We start from the raw sequence: 24942 nt of genomic DNA, 5'->3' as shown, positions 1-24942 counted from the left end.
AGACAAATACTGTAGACGAGATAATCAAATATGCAACTGCTTTCACAAAAGGGGTGAGGAGAAAGGGAACATTTTTCTATAAGACCATTACAAATCTTATAGAAAATTTCTAATATTCTAGCAGAGGTCTTGTAAACAAATTATCTCCCTTTCCTAATATTTTTCTAAAAAAAAAAATTTTTTTTTCAAGAACAGTTTGATATCATTTGCATAATATGGAAGAGATAATATTTCTGTCGTAATTTTTAGTTTGTTTTAACAGCGATTAAACTCTTGCTGTATTATTCAATGTCTAAACAATACCTATTGTATACACTTAGGTGAACACAAATAATTATATGTGAAATAATTATTCGTTTATTGCTTCCCAGGGTTTTTAGTGCATAACTGACTCCAGTAAACCGAATTTAAATTTGGTACAAACGAGTACAATACTCCCTGTTTTCAAACAGTCAAAATTAAGATTAAACAACAACTACTAATCATAATTTCGCTGTTGTATTTGAATATATATATCTATCTACATCAAAGTGACCTTGCTTGTCTGTGTGTACAGAATGGTCTCTACCAAACTACTTTATAGATTTTTGGTCTACAGACTTGAAACTTGATATATATGGAATTTGGATCTCTGATACAAATTCGATTTAGTTTTTAACCAGTAAAAATAGCTGCTCAGATGTTAAAATTAAAAAAAAAATATTGGAATTTGGCAGGCATAAATCGACTAAAAACATTACTTCTACACATGCACAAATATACATTCATACCTTTTTTTTTTTTAATTTATATATGCATATGGACATAGGGCAGATAATAATGAACATTGTTGCAGAGCTATCTGCTTTAGTTTCGATTCTAATTGATGACACCCAAGCCATATTAAAAATTTTTTTTAAAGATTTTAAAAATCACTACTATATATAAGGTACAATATAATAATCAATACAAAATCTGTATAAATTAAAATATCATAGTTATGTGTATTTTATGATTATGCCAGGCGGCTTGCTAACACATACACATTAGTAAGCCGTCTGCCATTATATATATATATTTTTATTATTATAAACAAATTTAATTTACATGGTCACAACACTGGACATGCTAATGTTTCAAACAAATAGTGAGTTAAAACCAGAAGTCCTCATCAGGAAACTTATTAAATCGTTGCTTTTCACGGAATAAACTAGTCCCCTTTATAAAGTCACCTGACAAGAACATCTGCTTTTGACCAACCGTTTATCTGAAATATTAGCATGCCCAGTGTTGCAACCATATAAATTTGTTTGTATTAATAAAAATATATATTGCGCTTCTTTGACCGAGCACTCTTAAATTTATTAGTTGGCACTCTTGAATAATCTGGTATGTATATTAGTTGAGAAAAAAGTTCTTGCAGAATTTTAAATTTTGGTTTCAAATGATGCATTTTCAAATAAGTTTTCATTATAATACCTTTACTTTATATTTCATTTTAAAAAGGGTTTTAGAGAATCTAGAAAAACTCTAAAAGTGTACGCTCATGTAAAATTTACAGGGAAGAACAATCAAAGTGGCCTCGAATCCCTAAGTGCACCATTAAGGGAAATATGAGAGCATAACCCCCTTTAAACTTCAAATATATTCTATTTTGATGAAAATTTACATCATATGTAGAAAATTATAAAGGGAAAACAATGGAAGTGGCTCCGAATCTGTGTCAACATCTCCATCTGAAAAACTTGAAATATGGACATCCAATTTTGATCCCTGTAGATATGGTCCCAAATAGTAGACTCTTATGTCCAAGTGATACAGTGCCTTGTTTAAAGTGAAGAGTTTTAAAAAAAAAGTTCCAAGCAAACGTATGCTAAAATATTTATGTTTGAAATATTTTCAGATTTTATTTTTTTCTGATTTGCAAATAACTAATAAAACCACACTTTGGCTTTCTATCATTTTTACCCTCTCTCACCATTTTTTTTTTCACTCATCCACACTACTTTATCCCTCTCTCAACTTGTGTTGATAAACAAACAAAAGGTAATTCTATGTCAAATAATCAGTAAAATATTTGAAACAAATATATCGACAGGTTTTGTAACTTGTACCACAGATGGTCACCATAAAAAATATACTGAAAATTTATGATTTCGAGCATTTTTTGTTTGCACCTAAATCATGCAAATCAGTCGACACTTTAATAATGACATTTTCTTGAATATTTTCAGTTCGGAACATGATGTGACCCTAAAAATTCACTCAGGTGAATTTTTAACCCAAGGAATCCAAAAAAATGGCATCAGATTTGTTCAGCAATGAAGTTTGTGCGATTTTTACCATTTCATCCCACAGATTATTTGGATAACTGTTCTCATCCTGTTTTGAGTAGGCAGAAGTCCTAAATAATTTTCAATTGTATTCTAAGCATCGCCCACACAGAGAATTGAACCTTCAAACTCCAAAATGTGTCACTTATAATGAAATTTACCAAGTATTTTATCTGTTACACCACAGATCCTTGCTGAAGAAAACGAGTATTCTACACACATAGATTAAATAAAGGGTTCCATTCTAATTTTTGTGCAGATTCCAGAGTTTGATTAGATACACTAGCGTCAATTAAAACATAATGCAAATGCATAAACACGCAAAAGTAATCTGAATAACGTAAATCAATCATCTGAAAAATTCAGAAACAATATTTCATTTCTATTTGGCGTGAATGATGTCCTTTAGAAGTTTTTCTTTTGCTAGAGTAGATGCACTACCAAGTCTTGAGGGTCTAGTTCATAGTTAAAAGCAAATACGAATTCAGACTATTCCCAAGAATATTAGTGATGACTTTATAACGGCAACATCTTGTCCACATTGCTATATGGAAGAAGAAACAATTAGATGAGTTTAATTTCAAGTGGATTACAGAGATTCTCAGGATCAAATGGAGCAATCAAATTACCAACTACGAATTCAGAGATCGCACTAACCAGCCGGTAGTATCGTCAATAATCTGCAAAAGCTATCTAGGCTGGCTAGGATATACTCAAATATTGGCCCCAGAGAGAATTGCTAACCAAGTGCTTAAACGGACCACTGATAGAAAAAGAAGACTAAAGATGAACGGGAATCAGAGAATTGAGAAATTTGATTGCAACTGGAAGAAAATTAGATGTTGTGGATATGATTACAAATTGAAAATAATTATATAATTTGACTGCCTCATGCATTGCAAAAAGTGAATGTTCTTAAGTTTAAGTAAGCACAGCATCCCAAAATATTTCCAAAAAATAATTGCCTTTTTTGGCATAAAAAATTATTGAAGACAATTCTTGAAATATTTCTAAGAAATGTTTGTTTTAACATTAAAAAGAATATATTTTGAGAAATATTTAAAAAAATAAGATAGAGATTAGAAAATATTTTATTTGAAAGCATTGAAATGGAATTTTCTTTTGAAACAATATCAAATATAAAAATAACTAGAGAAACTTTTCTTTAAAGGCTTTAATACAAAATGGTTAACTGAAACTAATGTTTATAAAATAATAAAAACTAAAATTGATTAGTGTTGTTAGCATTTAAACCTTTGAAAATTGCTTTGAAAATATAAAAGATTAAGCAGTTATTTTTACATTTATTAATTGGCAAACACGAAATTTGACAAAAACTACATTTTATATTGTTAGTACATATCAGAGATGCCAATGTATCAAAAGTTTTACTGAAAATACAATCAATATTTTAATAACAAATTACTAATGGATCAAACATTTGTTTAACATGACCCATGGGAATTCCACAATGTTTTCAACTTTAAGCTGTATAATTTATTGTTAATATTCTTTTTGAAATAATAAATGTTGACGGTTGTGTAGATTAGTAATGTTTTAAACATACACATTTCAAGTGAAAACATTACATACCTATGTATCATGTAATCTCAGTATAAATTTAAAAAAAAATTATGAAAATTGATCCAGTAAAAAAAAAAAAAAAAAAGTAAAAATACGAAGGACAGCACATGATTGATTGATTAATGTAGAAGAGTTGTGCAACCAATTTAGTGACTTAAATTAAGGGTCCATCATTGTTAAGCACAATATCAGAACATATTTGTGGATGATTTGTTAAGACATGTAGCACATCTTATACTGTATCAGTTTTTATTATTTTTGGAAGTTATACTAATTTCGACATGACATGTAAGTACATACTATTTTCACCTAAAATGCGTTAGTTTAAAAGATGACCAATCTATGCAAGCACCTAAATGTCTGGTTCAATAAAATATCTATAAAAAATACTTTACTTTTTATTCTTCCATAAAAATAATTGTCATAATCAAGTAAATGTTTTTTTTAATCCATAAAACAGAGTAGTTTCTTTTTATTGAAAAAAAAAATGTAGCAATGAAATTCTTGTTAAAATAAAAATTCTGTATTTTTTTACAGACAAATAATTGTCAGTTGAATATTTTTTGCATTTATTTTATTGTTTTAGTGGACATAATTTGATTTTAAGGTAATCTATAAAAATAGTTCAATTGGAATCAGTTTAATCACTATCATTGTTGCCTGAAAGTTCTCATTTTCTTAAATATGCGTAAAAGATGAAAACATATTCACGAATCTGAAGTGTTTAAGTATATTATCATAACAATGCTGGTTTTTATCAACAATTTCAACTCAAAAATGTCTACAAAATACAAGGTGCCTTTTGTGCAGACATTTTAAATTGTTGCAGACTCTTAAAGATTCACTATGTTATTACTATACATCTAATGAGATGACTGACCAATTTTTATGATTTCATGTTCAGATGAACAGCTACAGTAGAAATGGAATACACCCTACTAAAGCCTGATTGCCAAAGCTGGTAAATTTCAAAAATGCAATCTGGATGTGAAGACACTTTAAAAGAATGATATGCAATAAAATTATGTTTTAAACTTGGAAAAACTGCCACAGAAACCGATGTAATCCTATAGACTGCTTTTGGACCATCTTGCATGAATCGAGCATCAATTTTTGAATGGCATAAGAGATTCAAGGAAGGCAGGGAGTTTGTGAAGGATGATGAAAGGTATGAAAGGAGTAAAATCAGAACACCAGAGTTGATTAGCCAAATAAAGAATTTCATGGATAAGGACCGTCATGTGTCTATAGAGACAATAAGTGCACAATTTGATGTCGGTGTGGGAACTGTACACACAATTATTCTCAAGGAACTGAAGATGCGGAAGATTTGCATGAAGCTTATCTCAAAGAGGTTCAGAGAAGATTAAAAAGAAAAATATTGTCATGAAATCAGGAAGATAGTCAAGCTGATTAATTCAGATCCTGCAGTTCTTTATGCTTTGGTGACTTGCAATGAAAGCTGGATTTACTGCTATAATCCAAAAACCAAGAGACAGAGTTAACACTGGAAGCATGCTGGCTCTCCCAGACCAAAGAAGGCCAGACAGAACAAATCCATCCAGAAACATGATAATCTCTTTTTTTTGACAGCATGGGCGTAATCTAAATGAACTGGGTTCCCACTGGACAGACAGTCAACAAGGAATACTATGTGGAGGTTTTAAGGGAGCTCAGGAAAAAATTCCGTCAGAAGAGGCCAGCACTTTTCAAATCGGGTCAGTAGTATTTCCACCAGGACAATGCACCAGTCTACAACTCCATCCTTGTCACAGACTATTTGACCAAGATGGACATCAAGATAGTTCCAGAACTTGCTTCCTGTGACTTTTGGTTATTCTCTAAGTTCTTAGAAAACCTTAGAGACAATTGAGAAGATGAAAGAGGACTTCCATGGGGCCTTCCAGAAGTTGTTGGGATGGTACAACACGTGCATTGCAGCCGGAGAAGATTACTTCAAAAGGGACTAGAGTACTTCATGTGTGTACTATCAATAAAAGTGCCCATATGAAAAATGTTTGGAAACTTATTGAAAGGACCTTGTATATTCCAAGTTTGTATAATTTATTACAATAATAATTTATTACAATAATAATTTATTACAATAATAATTTATTACAATAATAATTTATTACAATAATAATTTATTACAATAATAATTTATTACAATAATAATTTATTACAATAATAATTTATTACAATAATAATTTATTACAATAATAATTTATTACAATAATACTCAACATTTTTTGTCTCTTTTGAAAAAATGTACAGTTTTCCACATACGTAGTGCTAACATTTATCACTAAAAAAACACAGTTTACGTGAGCGTTTGTTTTCTTTTTTGTTGATCCTTAGGCTTCAGTATCAGCACAAAATCACATAAATTCTAAAAATCTGAAAAAGTTTCAACCATTTTAAAATCCATTAAAATTAAATGCCTACTAGACAACAACCTCGGGTGTCTTCAGTCTTTCAGAACAAACGTTTGTCAGAATTCTGACATAAGGATACTTTTTAGAATTCCTCATCGTTAGCTAAATAAATTTCCTTGACTATTTTGTGTGAGGTGCAGTGAGAGATTCCGACAGATGGTGTTTTAACAAAATACTCGTTACTTTGATTTGTGTTAGGAAGAGCATCCAGCTGTAAAATTTTTGCTTCAAACAAACTATGGCCGTTCTAAGTTCGTTTGCATTTTAGCAAACAAATGTCTGAGCAGTCTGCAAAGCACAGATCCCTACAAACCATGAAAACAACTGGAAAGTCAATCTGTCTCCAATGATACTGGGTTAAACAGGGCTAAAAGGGAAAACATAAAATACAAAGGTCTTATGTACAAGATGAAAAGAAATTGGAATCTTAGGAAGATTTTTATCATTCCAGTAATTATAGGAGTAACCAGACTCTTGAAAAATAATTTTAAAATACTCCTTGGAAAATATGTCCAGTGAATCAAGTGTAAGAGAGAGACAAACAATTGCACTTAAAAGGATGGTTAGAATCTTGAAAAGATCTCTCAGTTGAAATGTCTGAGATAGGGAATGAATGTCTGGTAACCGGTAGGATGCCTCATCCCCACCTAGAACAAAATAAAATTAATATATATGTGTATGTGTGTGTGGAAATATGTTTCTTCAATTATATTTCACATTTTATTTTTACAAAATTTAATTTATGTAGCCCAATTGTAATTACAGAGAATATAATAAATTACTGAGAAAAGTCTATATTCTAAATTTCACGATGCTGGCCATCTTATTGTTTATTCCATTAAGTAAGTTGATATGCACAATTCTTGACCTTTTACTTAAAGGAATAAACGGTAAGATGATCAACATCTTGAAATTTGGAATATTCACTTTCATCATTTATTTGTTATATATATATATATATATTGTCAATAAAGATAGCTAATAATTTTTTGAAGCCATAAAATAAAACTATTTTTTATAGTCTTTAGAAACAGTTTTTTTTTTATCGATTCAAATTGTGATTCATCATGTTAATTAATGATCAAATAATATATTTAATAGCTATACCCGCCCGGCTACACGTTGCTGTGGCTGAGTTTGGTTGACAGAAATGTTAGATTGATTTGTATTGCGCAGATGGACATACATGCGCGCACACAAACACACAGTAGAATAGACAGTATAAAGGCTTCAAAAGCACACATACGGAGATTTTGAAGTATATAAACTGTCAATTTCTGGTTATGATTAAATGTTAGAGTCGAGCAGTATAGTTCACTGTGTAAGATTTTGGCAAAATCCGGGTCTTGACTATATTATTCGCTTAATCTGTTTTATTTTTTTTTTATTTAGCATATAAAGAAAGAATTATAGTCAATCATACTTAAAAAAACAAATGGATGCTGAGGGAAAACCCCTGCTTACCCGTCCAAGACATGTCGAAGGAACATGTTCATACAGGGAAAAGGAGATAAAACTGAGATGAAAATGAAACTATGGCACTAATCCTAAGGTGGGTTTAGCCGGCTTCCTCTAAAAGAGGAAATTTCAGAGGAGTATGAAATTCGCAAGCAGTCCCCAGTCGAATGTATCTCCCCATTAGGGAAGATGATGACTACGTAAAGAGGAGAGGATACCCTTTTTATCAGAAAATATACTTTAGCTTAACTATTGATCCATTTTTATGTTGTCTCTAGCAGAAGAGACAGAATGCAAAGTTTGAATCTAACAAGATATTACTGTAACTGATCTAACTTCAAATCTTTCTATGTCATATGATGTAGTCAACAAATCAGCTGTCTATCCCTGAACCAAATAAACCTGGTGTGCAAGCTTAGTCAATCATACCTGATTACTTTGATTCATTCGGCAGATAATTTATCAACTGAATAAAAACAAACATTATTGCTGGTTAATATCTAACACTGAGATCAATTGGCATCTCTCATATAATGGTAAGCAAATAAAAGAAAAAGAAAAAGAGTCAGTGAAGCGAACACAACACCAAGTTAGGAAAAAGGGGCGGAGACTACTAGGCATCCAATGAAAGCAAAGCTACTTAAACTGGATTTACACAAGTATTTTTGACCCATAAAAAGCCCAGAGACATTTTTAACATTCTTAAATTCTTTTTTTAACATTCTTTAACACATTACTATTGAGAATTCTTTTACACAGACAGGGGTGATTTCTAAAGTTCATATTTTTTTTTTTAATTCAAGAGAACACTGAAGAATTTATAAATTATTACATTATTATTATTATAGAATGTATCTGCATAAAATTTTATAAGAGTATATAATATTTTATGTATTGATTTTCAGTGTAGAATTGAAATAAGAAAATTGTGTAACTTTGCTTTTTTCCATCTTGTATTCAACGTTCTGAAAAAAAAAAGTGTTTTAAAACGATTGTAATCTATATGATTATAGAGCGAAAAATGCTCTTTAAAATGATATATAAAATAAAGGTATTATAATGAAACTTATCTGAAAATATATCATTTGAAATCAAAATCAAAACTTCTGCAAGAAGTTTCATGTCAACATAATAAATCTTATAATTGAAAGTATATATGAACTTTAATTCTAGAAAGAAGATTCTTTAATTAAAAAAAAGTAGTGATTTCTTTGGAAATTTGAAATTGAATAAAAAGAAAAAAAACTAAAAGAAACTACAAACTTTAAATAATTCAGGATATCTTAACCATTTTCAAATTTCCAAAAACCATAAAGAAATCATTAGCATCACTATTTTCGTTTTAAATATATAATTTGAAAAATAAGTCCAATGCAATGTTTATGCTGTAGACTTGGACATTCAAAGCATTATAGAACTGTTAAATTAACATATCTAAGGTAAATTTTGCTTCATTAATGGTTTTTGGTTGAAAATCGAGTAATGTTGTCCATTTGTGACCTTGACAGAAAAAACAATATTTATAAAAAAAAAAAAAGGGGGGGGGGTCAGACATTGGGAATAAGAAATATTGGAGTAAAAAAATTATAATTATTTAAGGAATTTAAGGATCTACTCTTACTATGCTTTTGTTACAAATTATTAAAAGTTCATGTCTTCATGACATTCCACCAAACCAAGAAATGAATTCGAAATGTCTAATGAGTTACCAAAGTTAAATTAAACTTCATTTTTTCTTTCATAATAAAAAAATTTCAATAATTTTTTTACCTTTTGAGTTATTAGTTTTTTTGTCTTTTTTTAAAATTAAAACTTGAAAAGGGAAATACAAATAAATAAACCCTGTATAAAAATCATGTTGAAACATGTAATCTATTCATGTTTTGATAAAATGTAGCATCAAAGCTATATATATATATATATATATATATATATATATATATATATATATATATATATAAATAGGAAATTCACTGTTTTAAAAGCACCGTTATATGGTAATTTAAATATAAAAATATTTTTTTAAAGATCTGACGAATGCAAAAAACATCTTGCAGTCATCTTGTCTAAAAAATATATACCTTTACATTTTAATTACTATATAAACGGTGCTTTTTAAAACAGTGGACTGTCTATATATTTTCACACAGCACAAACACTGTTCTGGACTTTAAAACCTCAACTTCAAAATCCATCTGAGGTAGTGCCAGGTATTAATACCAGCATGGTATGAAAGATTAAAAAAAAAAAAAAAACACCACTACATGAAGAAGAATCTTTCACGAAAATTCGAAAGAATTTAATTTTAATGAACAATTATGTTTATGAAAACAAAAAAAAATTGCACTCGTCTTAAAAATACTTTTACATTTAAATCATAAATTACTGCAAAGAGCACATTTTTTTTTATATGTCTTTGCCTATTTTTCCTTTTTGTATTTGTCTCCATCTATTTTTACCATCTTTTCTGCTCCTATATACATATAGTATAACTTTATTTCAATTCTTAGACTATTGTCAGCTTTTTGTATGCATAAATCTGATTATTTTCTTTTTTTCTGATGAAAAGCATTAGACTTCAAAATGACATGGCCTAAAGAATAATTTTTCCTTATTGATTTGATGAAGTAATAAAGTTTTATTCAACTTTGAATCGTCGTCCTTTACTTCTTTATATATATTACTTTTTTAAGAGAGGTGGTTTGTGATTAACACTGCTGGAGAACTATGAGATAAAATACAGTTTTATTTTTGAATTCAAGGAACAGTTTTTCATAGTAAATAACTGATTAACTCTTCAATAATATTATTGTAAATTGTTGGAAGCTAACTAGTACAGTGGTTGCAAGAGATTGATTGATTTGGGGGCAAGGGAGTTTCTAATGAGCGTCCTGGGGCTAAATTCTTTTTACCCTCATATAGTTGTAAGGTTAAATATATATATATATATATATATATATATATATATATATATATATATATATATCACATGGATATAAAAAAGCAATCAGTAACACATATTCCATGCAGTTAGCCTGATGATTCTGTATATGAGGATGAAATGCAGATGCCTTTGTAGCTTAATTGTTGTAAATATATTTTCATAATTTAATCCATATTTTTTTGCATACACATTTCTGTGGATATCATATTTGAAATGCAAAGCTTTCATTGGATGCAAAAAATCGTTACTGGTTTTTCAGGAAAAGCAATTTGTTAATATTTATTAAAAACAAAAAAAAAATAAGAAAAAGAAAATTCTACAATACGAATAGAAAGCAAAAAAAAAAAAAAAAGAAGCAAGCTGACATTAATTGTCACAAAGCAGCATCAACTTTAATCAGTAAAATACATTCAAGCCATATAACATGTATACAAATTGTTTTGAAAATAACAATAATGATAATTAAATCCCAAAATGTGGAGACGGATAAAAATGAACTTTGTAATAAAAATTTCACAAAAAAAAAAAAAAATAAAATAAATAAATATAAATAAAAAGGAACAATTTAAACAAATTAAAAATTATAAATTACACAAATCTTATTTTTAGTAGAAAATTTGATATGCAGTTACATTTAAACAGCTTTTAGACATTCAACAAAAAACATGTTTTCAAATTATACGATTTTATTTTTGTTTTTAAAAATGCAGGTTTAAAATTATTCAAATTTCACATTAAAAAAAAAACGGAAAAAAAAACAAAGCTTTTTACAGTTTAAAAATCAAGATGTATAATTAAATGCCTATTTCCAATAATAAATAAAATTTACATCAAGATTTACTTACAACTTTTCATAATCTATATATAAATTGTGATTGTTCATCCCTTAGTTATCACAACTATAATACTGCCAATATGCATGTGAAGTTAGTTAATCAAAGGGAAGTAATCCATCCAAACTTGATGCAATAATAGTAGCATTAATAGACAAGAAACAGACGATTTTTTTTTTTCAATTTAATTAGAAAAGTTTTAGTTAAGAATATTATTAACCAAAATTTTGTCAAATAATAAGTTTTACAAATTTATATTCTTTTGAAAAATATACGTATGTATTAGTTCCTAAAACGAATACATTACTTACACATTTATTATAAAATAAGATTATTTAAAATTCTTACATTTTATTGTATTTGCACATTTGAATTTTTTTTTCAGTGAAGAAATCCGCTGTGGAATATCCATAGTATATTATTAAAAAAGGAAAAGAAATTTTACAGTCGATGTAGCAACGTGCTAAAAGCGTAGACTCCTGAAAGAAAACGAAAAGTAAAAAAGAGAATGCTTACAATCTTAGGCTTATAAGGAGGTTGCATGTCTTGGCTCTCAACTTTTAACCAATCGATGCGTCGAAAGAAGGCATGATCTTTAATTTCCCGCTCACCATTATTAGTGCAACCCAAACGCTTTGAAGGATTTTTTGTCAATAACTGGAAATGGAAAAAATATATAAATTATTAAAATATTGATCAGAATCAACCAAATATTTAAAAGAATGCATGATTGGATTTTCAATTGCAGCAAAATGTGACTATTTTCAGTTTTTGCAATCACCTTAAAAACAAGCCACAACATAAAAAATACATTTTGTTTGATTGCATGTATAGATACTTAATAATAATGTTGACATGCCAGTTCTCATTAGATCACAGAAATTAAGCAACAATTTGAGCCTGATCAGTACCAGATAGATGACAATTTGAGAATACCAATTAGTGTATGTAGGAGGACGGGGACACCTCCCTGCTAGAGTTACAAAAATCTAATATCATCATCTCTCCTGACAGTGATATATATGTGACTAGGAACATCATCTTGTCACTAGTCATTGCCACAAAGATATCATCCTGTGATCAGTCATTGCCATTGTGATATCACCTTGCTACCAGTCACTCATAGGGATATCATCTTGTCACTAGTCACTGCCACAATGATATCATCTTGTCCACAGTCATTGCTATCGTGATATCATCTTGTCCACAATCATTACCACAGAGATATTATTTTTAAAGTGTCTATGAAGAAAATATCGGCTTTCACTTCTGCACCTAAATCCACCCCCAAAGAATGTAAACATCAACTTGTCCAAATCACCCAATGTTCAAATGTGCAAAATGGGCATTCGAAGTGTATCGATTGATGAATACAAGATTCTTATGTGGAAGCGTCTTATTTGAAAATATTGTTTGGAATTCTTGGAATTTTAGACAATATTTTTAAGTGTAACGAAACCGTTTTATGATCTGATCCTCATGTTCTGATGAACTTTCAGTAACGAATTTGTTATGGACAGAAAAACACATGAAATATAAAACTTGATAAAATCATATCATTTGCAAGGGAGAATAAAGATGAATGAGATGCTAAGTTTTCAGTGATTTTGCTTCATCCACAATCATGTTGTCTTGTGTTGTGGCTAACTTTTTGTTTTCTCTGGTGATGAACAAAAAGGACTGAGCATATGGTTGCCTTTTTTTTCAGAGAATTCTGTGGGGTTAGAAATATTGGAGTCAAAAATTGTTTTTGGGTTATTTAATGTTAAATCCAGTAATTTTCGAAAAAGATTTTATGCTTCAAGTTCTTTATATCTTCAAATATTTATTTGTAGAGTTTGAAGAACATGATCGACTAAAAATACAAAATCAATGTTTGATGCATTTTAGGTCAGGAAGCCAGTATCTTCAGACAGCCCGATTTGCCGGCATCAGTTTGAGTAAAAGAATAAAACATCAAAAAACATGCCGACATTAGTCAAGAATGTTTTAGGGAAGAGTGGAAGATGCTATCATCATCAAAATCAGAAAAGAAACAAGCAACTGACTGTAACCAATATCGAGAGATGTCACTATCCATTGAGCATCTACTTGTGTTAAGAGAGTCAGTAGTTTTTTTTATCTATTACTAGCAGATGTGCCTGGCATTGATCCATATTAAACATAATGTTAAATTTCTTTAAAAAAACCTAAAGTAAAAAAAACAAACAAAAAAAAAAAACCCGGAAAGAAACTTAAACATGTATGCGAGTATTATGGTTTTCTAAACAGTTCACTTTTTAAGTAAAAAAAAAAAAAAATACTAGAGCTGAGATCAAAATCAAAACCTAAAGACAGTGAATCACACATGATAACCAGTAAGCCAGCTTGACACGATCTCCAAAAAGTGTTTTCAAACCTACTATTAATAACATAAAAAAAGCTGTCATGTTTCACGACTATGCTTGCGCATTTGTGAAGCAGTTGACAAACAGACCCCCACCAAAAACGATGACTCCCAAGTACCATTATTTCAATTTTGAGGTCTTAGCAACCCTTTTCTCCAAGGAAAACCAATTAAAAAGTTTTCCACAGGTCAATTTTCTATATACTAATTTTCAAGTCTTTGTTGAGTATATAGGTTGAGAAGTGTCCTCATATACACACATTTTCACTTTTATAGATATAAAGATTAGCAGTCTTACAATTTCTCAAACACACACACACACTGAATAGCCATCACAGGGTGGCTGAAAACAGCCAAGTTTTTCTGGCAAACAACAAAGGTTTTGATACTTACCCCTTTACAAAGGGACACAGCCTCTCGTGACATGGATTTGGGATAGGAGACATTGTGGTCAGTGATGGAAGTGAACAGTTCCTCTTCGTCTTCACCATCAAAAGGTGGCTGAAAAAAATTAAAAAAACAAAAAAACAAATGCAAGATTTTCGTAGGAAAAGCCCCCTCCCCCACACACACGTTTGGATAACAAAATAATAAAAAAAATTAGATCAATAAAACAAAAATAAAAGCAAATTCATTTCAATTACTATACAGACTGAACATAAGAAGATGTTTAAAAAAATCTTAATAGAATGCACAATACTTTCTTCAATCCAACCATATTTAATGCAAATAAACTTCAGTCTATATCTGACTTGTCCACCATGTTCTGTCATAAATTCCCAACAGTCTTACAGTGTTGTATATTGGGATCCTATGCAGCAGCAATCAAATTAACTAGCAGAAATTTTGGCAACGGTCACATTAGTACATGTCAGGGTAACCTGGCAGCCAACAGAAATATATTCAGCTGCAGGTGATGTGTTTGAAGTGAGACTCATAGGTTAGTGTCTTAGATAAAATGTGCTAGAAATGCAGAGTTCAATGATATGATGTAGAGATAATATCAGGTGTTCGGGCGAGAGAACAGATAGTTACTGAAGTCTTAGTTGTGGAGTCGTACAGACAAGATGCATCCAACAATGTAGAGATAATCTATATGAATATTAACTTGAGATTTTGCCCATCTACATCTCTCGATTCTCATCCATCTTAAAATTAAGAAAATTAAGTAAATAATTAATTACATGGTTTCTCCCCATGATCAAACTATCTCTAAATAAAACCTTGAAAACTCAGCAAATCTTTTTATTTTTATTTTTTACAAGGTAGTCACCACTTATCAAGGCCCGGAAGCCACTCAGGGATAAGGGTTGTTGTGTATACAGTACGTTAGTTTTGGAGATCTGATAAAGTATCTTACTTAAGGAGGTGGTTCATCGGGAATTTGTTTAGATTAGACTTGAAGACATCTAGGTTGTAGTCAGGTGAGAAACAAGCAACCGGAACAGATTTCCATAGGCGTGCATTTCTAAGAAAGAACCTTTGTTCATGGAATCTATGTTTGATTTTGGCACAGATAAGGAGTGGGGAAAATTTTTGACTGTGGTTTCAGCTAGGCAGGTGTTTATCGTGAAAGATTGGCGAGGGGGGACCAGAGATTGGAGTTCAGACGAGCACCTGCCATGGTAGTAACAATAAAACAAAGACAGGCTTGCAACGTCTCTCCTGTGGGAGAGAGGTTGCAGGGAAGAGAAAAGGGCATCACCCACTAGGCCACAAAGCCTATTTTGTACTCTGTCAAGGCAGGATAGGCTGTTTTTAGCAGCTCCTGCCCAGATGTGGAAACAGTACTTCATCCTTGGACATACTTGGCTTTTATATAGATAGAGAATTGCATCAGGGGTGAGATATCTTCTGGAGCAGTAGAAGGATCCTACCATTTTTCCAGCGATCTTGGCAACTGACTTGATGTAGATATTCCATTTCAGGTCAGGGGTAAAGGTCAAGCCCAGAAGCTTATCAAAACTTGGAGCTTCCCCTAGACCAGAGCCATCCATATCAATTGATGCCAGATGGGGATCAGAGCGTTGATGATGTAAAGATAGGAGCTTGGTTTTAGATGCATTAAAAGTAACCAACCACCTCCTCCCCCACTGTACCACGCGCTCAAGATCAGAGGAGAGAGAATCTGAGAGAACTTTGTCATTTACGGCCTTTGATGTGTTGCCATAGATGGTTGTGTCATCAGCATAGATGGCAACGAATGATTTAAGTATGTGTTTTGAGAGATCATTGATGTATATCAGGAAGAGAGTTGGGCCTAGGATGAACCCCTGAGGGACTCCAGCATTAATATTGATGGCCTCTGATTTCTTCCCATCGACCACTACTCTTATGAGCCTATCGGAGAGAAATGATTTTACGATTGAGAAAACATTTCTAGTTATACCGTAGCTGGAAATCTTGTGAAGTAGGCCCTTATGCCATACTTTATCGAAGGCTTTTGATATGTCAAGAGCAATTGCCCTAGAGAGGAAGCCTTTGTCAAGAGATTCGCTAATCCCATGAGATATAACCGTTAGCGCATCTGCTGTAGATCTGGCAGAACGGAAACCATATTGAGTGTCACTAAGGAGGTTATTTCTGCTGAGGTGATTGACTACTTCTCTATTTAATATGGATTCCAGCAGCTTACTCATGACACACAGTAGACTTATTGGTCTGTACTGAGAGGAAGACGACTTATCACCTGAGTTCTTAAATACAGGGCATACTGATGAGGTTTTCCAGGGTGTTGGGAAGCATTTCTCTTTAAGGCAAAGCTTAAAGAGTTTTGTAAGTATGGGGGCAAGTTCTAGTTGAAGCTGTTTCAGCACAATGATTGGAATGCCGTCAGGGCCAGTTGCTTTACTGGAATCAAGGTTCTTAATTAGCTTGGCGACACCACGCACAGATATTTGTATGTTGCAGAGCGTGTTGTCCGTTATAGGAGGAAATATGGGGAGTTGATGGCCTTCATCGCATAGGGTAGAATTAGCTGCAAAGTTCTTGGCAAATAGTTTGGCCTTATCTGATGCTGAAGAGATGACCTCAGGTCCATTGATGATGGTTGGGATAGAACGCACGCTTCTGTTCAGGATCCTGTTTGCTATCTGCCAAAACTGGTGGGAACCAAGCCGCTGCTCAGCTACTTTGGATTTAACGGACTGAGCATATAGCTCTCTTGCATTTTATTACTCTTTTGCAGTGGTTGCTGGCAGTCTTGAAGGCAGCTTTAGTCTCAGTGCACCTATTATGTTGGTAGCTATGGAAAAAGTGATTTCTGTGCGCGATGGCAGCAGCACATTCTGGGGAGAACCATGGCTGGCTGTTAGGTTTTGTTGGAAATTTTGGATGGTATGAACCGGTCTATGCCTACAATTAGCCATTTGGTCAGGTCTGATACTATGAAGGACATCTTTTTTAAACATGGAATGCAGTGGTAGATCAGATATAAGTGTACAGAAGCTATCCCAGTCAGCAGTAGAGTATCGATATACAGATCCCAGAGAAGACAGAACGGAACTTGAACATTGCTCAGGGGAAGTTGAAGAAAAAGGTCTAGAAGGTTAGCATACTGACCGGAAGTATTAGGCACTCTGGTGGGTTCGTGGACAATCTGGGTGAGATCATAGGCAATGGCGAAATCATGACAGAACCTCCCCTCATCATCTGTCTTGTTAGAGTGGGTCAAACATTCTGCATTGTGGACATTGAAGTCACCACAAAAATGAATGTTAGCTGAAGGGTGAGCAGACAGGATGTGGTCAATTTTTTCAGATATGCTCTTAAGAATAGTAACTCCGCTGTTGTGGGGGCGATAGAGAACGAATATAAATGCAGTGGTGTAAGCAAGTGCAACCCGAAAGCGCATATAAGGTAAATTAGGGTTTTCTCTGGAGATATCCCTACGACACGGAAACCCATCTTTAATGTAAGCACATATTCCATGTCTATGGAGATCTTGGGGGTCAGATTTAGATGTTAAGTTAGAGCATCCTTTAATTATGAATTCGTCAAGGGAAGCAGTCGGCCTAATGCCAGTTTCACTTAGGAAGAATATGTCTGGTTTCGTCTCCTGTAATTGAGTTTCAACCTCTGGAAGGTTGGAACGTAGACCCCTGATGTTGGAGAAGGAGACATGGTAGTAGGGGTCTACGTTGGAGGATGGGGTTCTAGATTTACACGTGTTATTTTTCTGGAGGTATTTCATGTTGAGGATTGGGATTTGTGAAACAGGTCTACAGACTTGGTTAGAGCAGGACAGAGAGGGAAGGTAAGAGAGAAAAGGAGAGGAAGATTTTTTTTTTTTTGTAGCCATGATAAGGTAAAGCCGTAACAATTACCCACTAGTATGGCATCGAGAGACCCCACTCGAAACTACTGCATGGTCCAGAGTCCATTCACCAAATCGCAATACAGCAGCCCCAGTATTTTGCACCTGCTGATAGGACGGCCTCCTTAGTGGTTAATCCAAGGTTCGGGTCCCTGACTATCAGGCGGATAACGTCAGCCCAGATGAAACGTTTACCTCCAGCACTCTTACTAGTGACATGACCACAAGGATAGACATAGGAACAGAAAATTTCCAACATCTTAGGCTACTGTTCAAAGTACTGTCGTCCTGGAGAGCAGCTTTTTCTTCACCCTTTGTCAGAAACATCACTCTTCGGAAATGAGGACTGAGGGACATATAAGAGGAAGCGAGAGTAACGAGAACTGCCGATAACACATCCACAATGCGTTGTCTACTTTCCATTAAAAAAAAAAAAGAAACGGGTGGGTGGGTGTAAAGACTTATTAATATTTACTTAGTATTCGTCCATCGCTTTAATTTGAAATTTAAGATATTTGAAGATAAATTCCCCTCCCATAATTCCGAATAAAAAGATGGAATAGATATAGGTTGCTGTAATTTCCATTTAAGAGTTTTTTTTCTTCCCAAGACTCTCCATTGTGTTTTCATGCATCAGTAGTTATCTTCATCTTGGTTAAACAGAAAACTGTCAACACTAGACGAAACAGCTCAAACACACTGGATAAGGAGCAGTCATGAATGACAAGAAGAAGAGACTATGAAAAAAAAAGAGCAGCATGTATAAACACCACGCGCAACGTACGTGTCGAAAATGACTTTTTCTTTGTTGATCGCTCACTGGTGAGATGAGGGCACATATGCAAAAGTACATGCTTACAAAAATGATTATGTGCAAAGTTTTGTTTATCGTAAAATGTTACATTTGTTTTATTTGACTTGTCCATCAAATTTTAATCATAAATATTCAACAGTTGTTTTCTTGTTATTCAAAGATAAACACACATGGATACAACATGTAAAAATTGTCAGTAACTTTGACACACTTTTTGGCATTATTCTGATTGTAGCCATCAATGTTTTTCTTCAGTTCAGGAGTAATTTGGAGATATTTTTCATAGACAATATATTTGAGATTATCTCACAGTTATAAAATCTGAAAGGTTAAGATTCAATAAGTTTGAACATCATTCTACTGATGAGATGATTATAAAAGTATCCCTGCATATCATTAAATGCTAATAAAACAAAAACTATTAAACATTCATTACTGAAACTTCGTGGACAAATCAGGCATAGATTGAATATTTTTAACCAAGTACAGTTAAATTGCAGAAAGGATTGTGAATTTTATTAATTCCATGGGTGGCACTTTTTTGGGTCACCCTATATGAACATAGATTTATGATTAATGTTTTGTTTCCCATTTAGGTGGATCCAATTAAAATTACAAGCATAAATAATACATTAAAACAGAGAAAAGATAATCGGAAATTTTTTAACCGATTTTAGATAATTTTGATTTACAAAAATAAGATTTATTTTGCTTGATCAACTGTGTTATATTACCAACTATTGTTTTTTGCAGAGCTAACAGTTGCTTGCGATATTCGTACAATGCAAAATACATTTTTCTTTATGAAATGCAATGCGATTGCAAGCATTGATTTTTTTTGACATTTTTTCCCCTTTTCTAAAAAAGTCAGGTATGTTCTGCTACATCTGCGGCAAAAATACTATTAATCCTAACAGGAAACAATTCACAAGTTTCATAAAACATGCTTGCTTATTTTGTATGAAAGTTGGTGATCAGAAAGTTTAAGCACCTCACATAGTCTGCAAGAAATGCACAAAGTATCGCCACTACTGACGTGATAGGAAAATTGCACTTAATGTAAAACACTATCCTTCCATTTGTTTGATGCACTTAAAATGAAAACAGTTGTATTTTCCATATCATAAGCAAAGGGATAAGAACAGTATTTTTAAGATGCAAACAACTATTTTCAATTTGAGAGCAACAATACGTCTGTTGTATTATGTTTTGTAAGGTGTATTGTTTTGTATAATGTATTATATTGTATGGTGTATTGTATTGTACAATGTATTATATTGTATGGTGTATTGTTTTGTATGGTGTATTGTATTGTACAATGTATTGTTTTGTACGGTGTATTGTTTTGTACAATGTATTATATTGTATGGTGTATTGTTTTGTACAATGTATTATATTGTATGGTGTATTGTTTTGTACAGTGTATTGTTTTGTATGGTGCATTGTTTTGTATGGTGTATTGTTTTGTATGGTGTATTGTATTGTACAATGTATTGTTTTGTATGGTGTATCATTTTGTACAATGTATTATATTGTATGGTGTATTGTATTGTACAATGTATTATATTGTATGGTGTATTGTTTTGTACGGTGTATTGTTTTGTACAATGTATTATATTGTATGGTGTATTGTTTTGTACAATGTATTATATTGTATGGTGTATTGTTTTGTATGGTGTATTGTTTTGTACAATGTATTATATTGTATGGTGTATTGTTTTGTACAATGTATTATATTGTATGGTGTATTGTTTTGTACAATGTATTATATTGTATGGTGTATTGTTTTGTACAATGTATTATATTGTATGGTGTATTGTTTTGTACAATGTATTATATTGTATGGTGTATTGTTTTGTACAATGTATTATATTGTATGGTGTATTGTTTTGTACAATGTATTATATTGTATGATGTATTGTTTTGTACAATGTATTATATTGTATGGTGTATTGTTTTGTATTGTGTATTGTTTTGTACAATGTATTATATTGTATGATGTATTATTTTGTACAATGTATTATATTGTATGGTGTATTGTTTTGTACGGTGTATTGTTTTGTATGATGTATTGTTTTGTACAATGTATTGTTTTGTATGATGTATTGTTTTGTACAATGTATTATACTGTATGGTGTATTGTTTTGTACGGTGTATTGTTTTGTATGGTGCATTGTTTTGTACGGTGTATTGTTTTGTACGGTGCATTGTTTTGTACGGTGTATTGTTTTGTATGGTGTTTTCTAAGGTGTGTTGTATTACCAGATGTATTGTGATGATGAGTGATGTTAACTGAATTGAATCAAGAGACAAGTAGGTCAAAGTTATTGACAATTTTATCTCATATACAGGCGTGTTTGCAACAGAGAGGTGCATAGTTATGGCATATTATTGAAACATACATTTCGAAACTCACAATTAAAACTTAGTTGACATAGGCTAAACTTCATTCATACCAAACATGGTTTTGATTAATGATTACATGTTTTGTATTTTGGGAAGATGAACATAAATTAGATGAACTTATTATTTTAATGTTTCACAACTCATGAATAATACGATGAAATTGTATGGAGCAGGACATAAAAACCAACGACATTTCTGAATTTTTGAGATGAGGATTGATAATTCATATGATATTTGAACTACTGTTTTCTTTTTTTTTTTTTTTTCATAACGTCTTGGTTGATGTAATCTCCGACCTTCTACAAGTGTATGAACTTTGAAATCTTTCTGTTGAACACGGGAATCTGCAGAAAATTTTTTATGGAACCCTTTCCCTAATTTATGGAGGTAGCTGTCATAGAACTTGGTCATGGTTGATGGAATGAGAGCGTGCTATATCTGAATTAGGTAAATGGTTCAGTTTGAAATTCCGTGTAGATTCTTGTATTCAACAAGATACACCTAAAGAAGGTCGGAGGTCACATTGACTGAAATTTTATGAAAATAACAATCAGCAATGTAGTCCGAAGAATAGAAATGTTCTTCAAAGAATTCAAATGGAATTGTTTTTAAGAAACATTAATGTCTAAATGATAACTTACACCACATTATGCATAATAATAAAAAAAACATCTAAAAAATGTGATATCAATAAAGCACATTGACCAAAATATAGTTAAAAAATAAATAGCGCAAATGATTAAATAAAAAAAAATTGTTTATATCTTAAAGACGAGATTAAAAGACACAAGAAAACATTTTAAACTCAACATAGATGAAGTTTCTTTTTGAGAACTTTCTATCTGTGCAACATATTGCCACAAGATTTCCTCCCTGAAAGCTGCAACAACGATTATCTTCAAATCTGAAGTCAATAAATATTTGTCATAAACCGTCATCATCATAATTAAATTATTTTCATTCCATTCATGATATTCTTTCATCATTCAACTGACCAATCATCTCATTAACCGTAATTACTGAGTGGCTTCTAGCCTTTGTAAGGAATGATACATTAATAAATTGAAGAAAAATGTATTTGAAGGAATTAAAATGTTTATTCTTTTATTTTCCATTCAAAAATCTGAATAATAAGCAACAGCTTTCCCTTTTTTTTGTGATAAAAAAAAAAAATTCCATCAATTTACATTTGATTCTAACTTTAATTTTCTGTTTATCTGCAAGTAATAAACTGGAAAAAGATTAAGTTTTCTAATCCTTTCCTGCTATTTTAATATGCGTCTCTTTTTATTAGTTTTATTGATCTTTGTAATTTGGACATTTCAATTTCCATTGTAAGATGTTGGAGGTCAGGCCTGAATGTAATCTTCTATAAATATAAAAGCGAAAATGTGTGTATGTATGTTCGCTTTTTGTGTATGACCGCAAAAGGATTGTTTTGGGCGGCTTCTCGAGGCCGTTGCTCATTTTTAAAACTTTTTATATCACGTCGAAATCATAATATCTACGAGTTATGAACTAAGGCCGCATGTGTATTTAATTTGCCCGATTTTTGAAAGCTAAATATTCAACATTTTTTGATCGACACGTGTAGATTCGCCTTTTTCGTATAATAAAAGTGAAACTAATACGAAGATTGTTATATCGTTCCCAGCGTGATTCGCTGGGAACGTCCAAAAGCAATCAGCTTTGATCAATGCGGTTTTTTCCTTATATCAAACAATTGCTATTCAATTTGGACAATCCCCTTTCAATAGGGAGCTGCCCCCCCCATCATCTGGCGGAAACCCAAACTGCCCCGCAATAAATGAAAAAACGATCTCGCAGTGAAACAATGTAAACAAATGGCAAAAAATGCCCCGGCATCGTAATGCTCCCGCGATGACCTCATTAAGCGGCGACCTGTCAATCAAACCTCTTTGACTTGACTCACTTTAATCACTCTTACATTAAGTTTGTCGCCGTAGCGCAGGTGTTCAGGCTAAGTCTATAGACCTCAAGGCTCTGGGTTTGAGCCCACATGCCACAACTCCCCATTTTTTAATTTTTTTTAAATCGCTATTGTTAAGTTTCCTTTTTATTCTGGTTTACCCCCCCCCCAACACACACACACACCTACAAATACCCGGGTACCTCCTGCTAGTCTATTATATAAATCTCACCTATCTCTTTAAATGTATGTATATATGTATGTATGTTTGTAGGTTTCACAAAAACTTTCAACAAAAGCGACGGATTTTCACGAGATCAGTATCGTTTTGAAGCTCAACCCTTTGGATGACAAATATAAAAAAAATTGGCCAAAAACATTAATTCCTCCACCCTCAACTGGGCATCTTCTTACAAGGAGGAGTCGCTTTTTTTTCGCCGATATTTTCAAAAGTCATCCCCTCTTTTCGATTGACTAGCATTAATTTAAACCTTCACCACTTCCGGTTTTGCGATGGATGTAACGGCAAAGATGTAACTTTTTTTTCACAGTTTTTTCCTCCTTCCCGGTAGGGGTTCGAGCCTTCCTGCCTACTACCACTTTTTTTTTTTTTTGCTCAACACACACTTCCAAACACCCAGACTAGTACATATATAGGGTCTTATTAGTGATTTTTGTTGTTTTTTTAATGTGAAAATCAGTCATTTTTGCTAAGGTAAGCTCTAATAAACTTGTGTATATGTTATTGCAAGTCTTATTGAAGACTAAATCAACAGCTATAACGTTGTATATGTATATTTTTACCGGTTTTACTAAACATGTCCGACCAAATTATTCCCAATCATTGTACGACTAACTGCTTCTGCTGTTTGTCATATAAAAACAATGTGTAAAGTTGCTTGAATCAGCAGGAGTTCATTTTAGTCGTGCCGGAATTTGATTATTTTTGGCAAATATATTTTTAGATTCTTATAAAAAGTATTTACAATTTTTTTTTATATATTATTTTTCCTAATTCTGTGTACCTCTTTCTCTGTTCTTTTTTTTTTTTGTTAAAAATTTTTGTAAAAAATAAAAATAAATAAGTTTATTTTTTAAATTAGTCCTGCCTTGGTTTTATTAATTATTCACGACTAAAAATTAAACACTATTTTATGTACGCCTAATTAAATCCTTAAAATTTGAGACAATTATTTGGTACACTGTATTAGAAAATTCTCTCAGTCGTTAAGGGATTAATTAGTCAAAGCAACTTCGACACGGATGATTTTCTCAGTTCGTTAGCGCAAAAAAAACAAAACAAAAAAAAACATCTTGTATTATTAAAATATATATTTTTTTTTTTTACAAGGTGGTAACCACTTATCAAGGCCTGGAAGCTAATCGGGAGATAAGGGTTATTCCCTGTACAGTAGGTTAGTGTTGAGATTTGATAAAGTGTCTTACTTAAGGAGGCGGTTCATCAGGAATTTGTTTATGTCTGACTTGAAGACTTCCAGGTTGTAGTCAGGTGGGAAACAGGCAG

General features: G+C 32.1%; 1 protein-coding gene across 4 annotated transcripts in view; it reads right to left on the bottom strand.

The window, feature by feature from the left end:
- The window catches only part of LOC145297482 (calcium-dependent protein kinase C-like), a 731210-nt gene that overhangs the window by 64341 nt on the left and 641927 nt on the right, over window positions 1-24942 (bottom strand). For all 4 annotated transcript variants that reach the window (XM_080143353.1, XM_080143354.1, XM_080143356.1 and 1 more), the window contains 2 exons: window positions 14346-14453; window positions 12083-12223 (listed from right to left, as the gene is read on the bottom strand). In XM_080143353.1, the coding sequence (XP_079999479.1) occupies window positions 12083-12223; window positions 14346-14453 (249 nt within the window). The remainder of the gene's footprint in view (window positions 1-12082; window positions 12224-14345; window positions 14454-24942) is intronic.

This window comes from Euprymna scolopes, chromosome 18 (genome assembly GCF_053919585.1).
Source record: "Euprymna scolopes isolate OS-2025 chromosome 18, ASM5391958v1, whole genome shotgun sequence".
Classification (NCBI taxonomy): domain Eukaryota; kingdom Metazoa; phylum Mollusca; class Cephalopoda; order Sepiida; family Sepiolidae; genus Euprymna; species Euprymna scolopes.
Note: the sequence above shows the minus strand (reverse complement) of the source record. Positions and strands in the feature narration are given on the sequence as shown.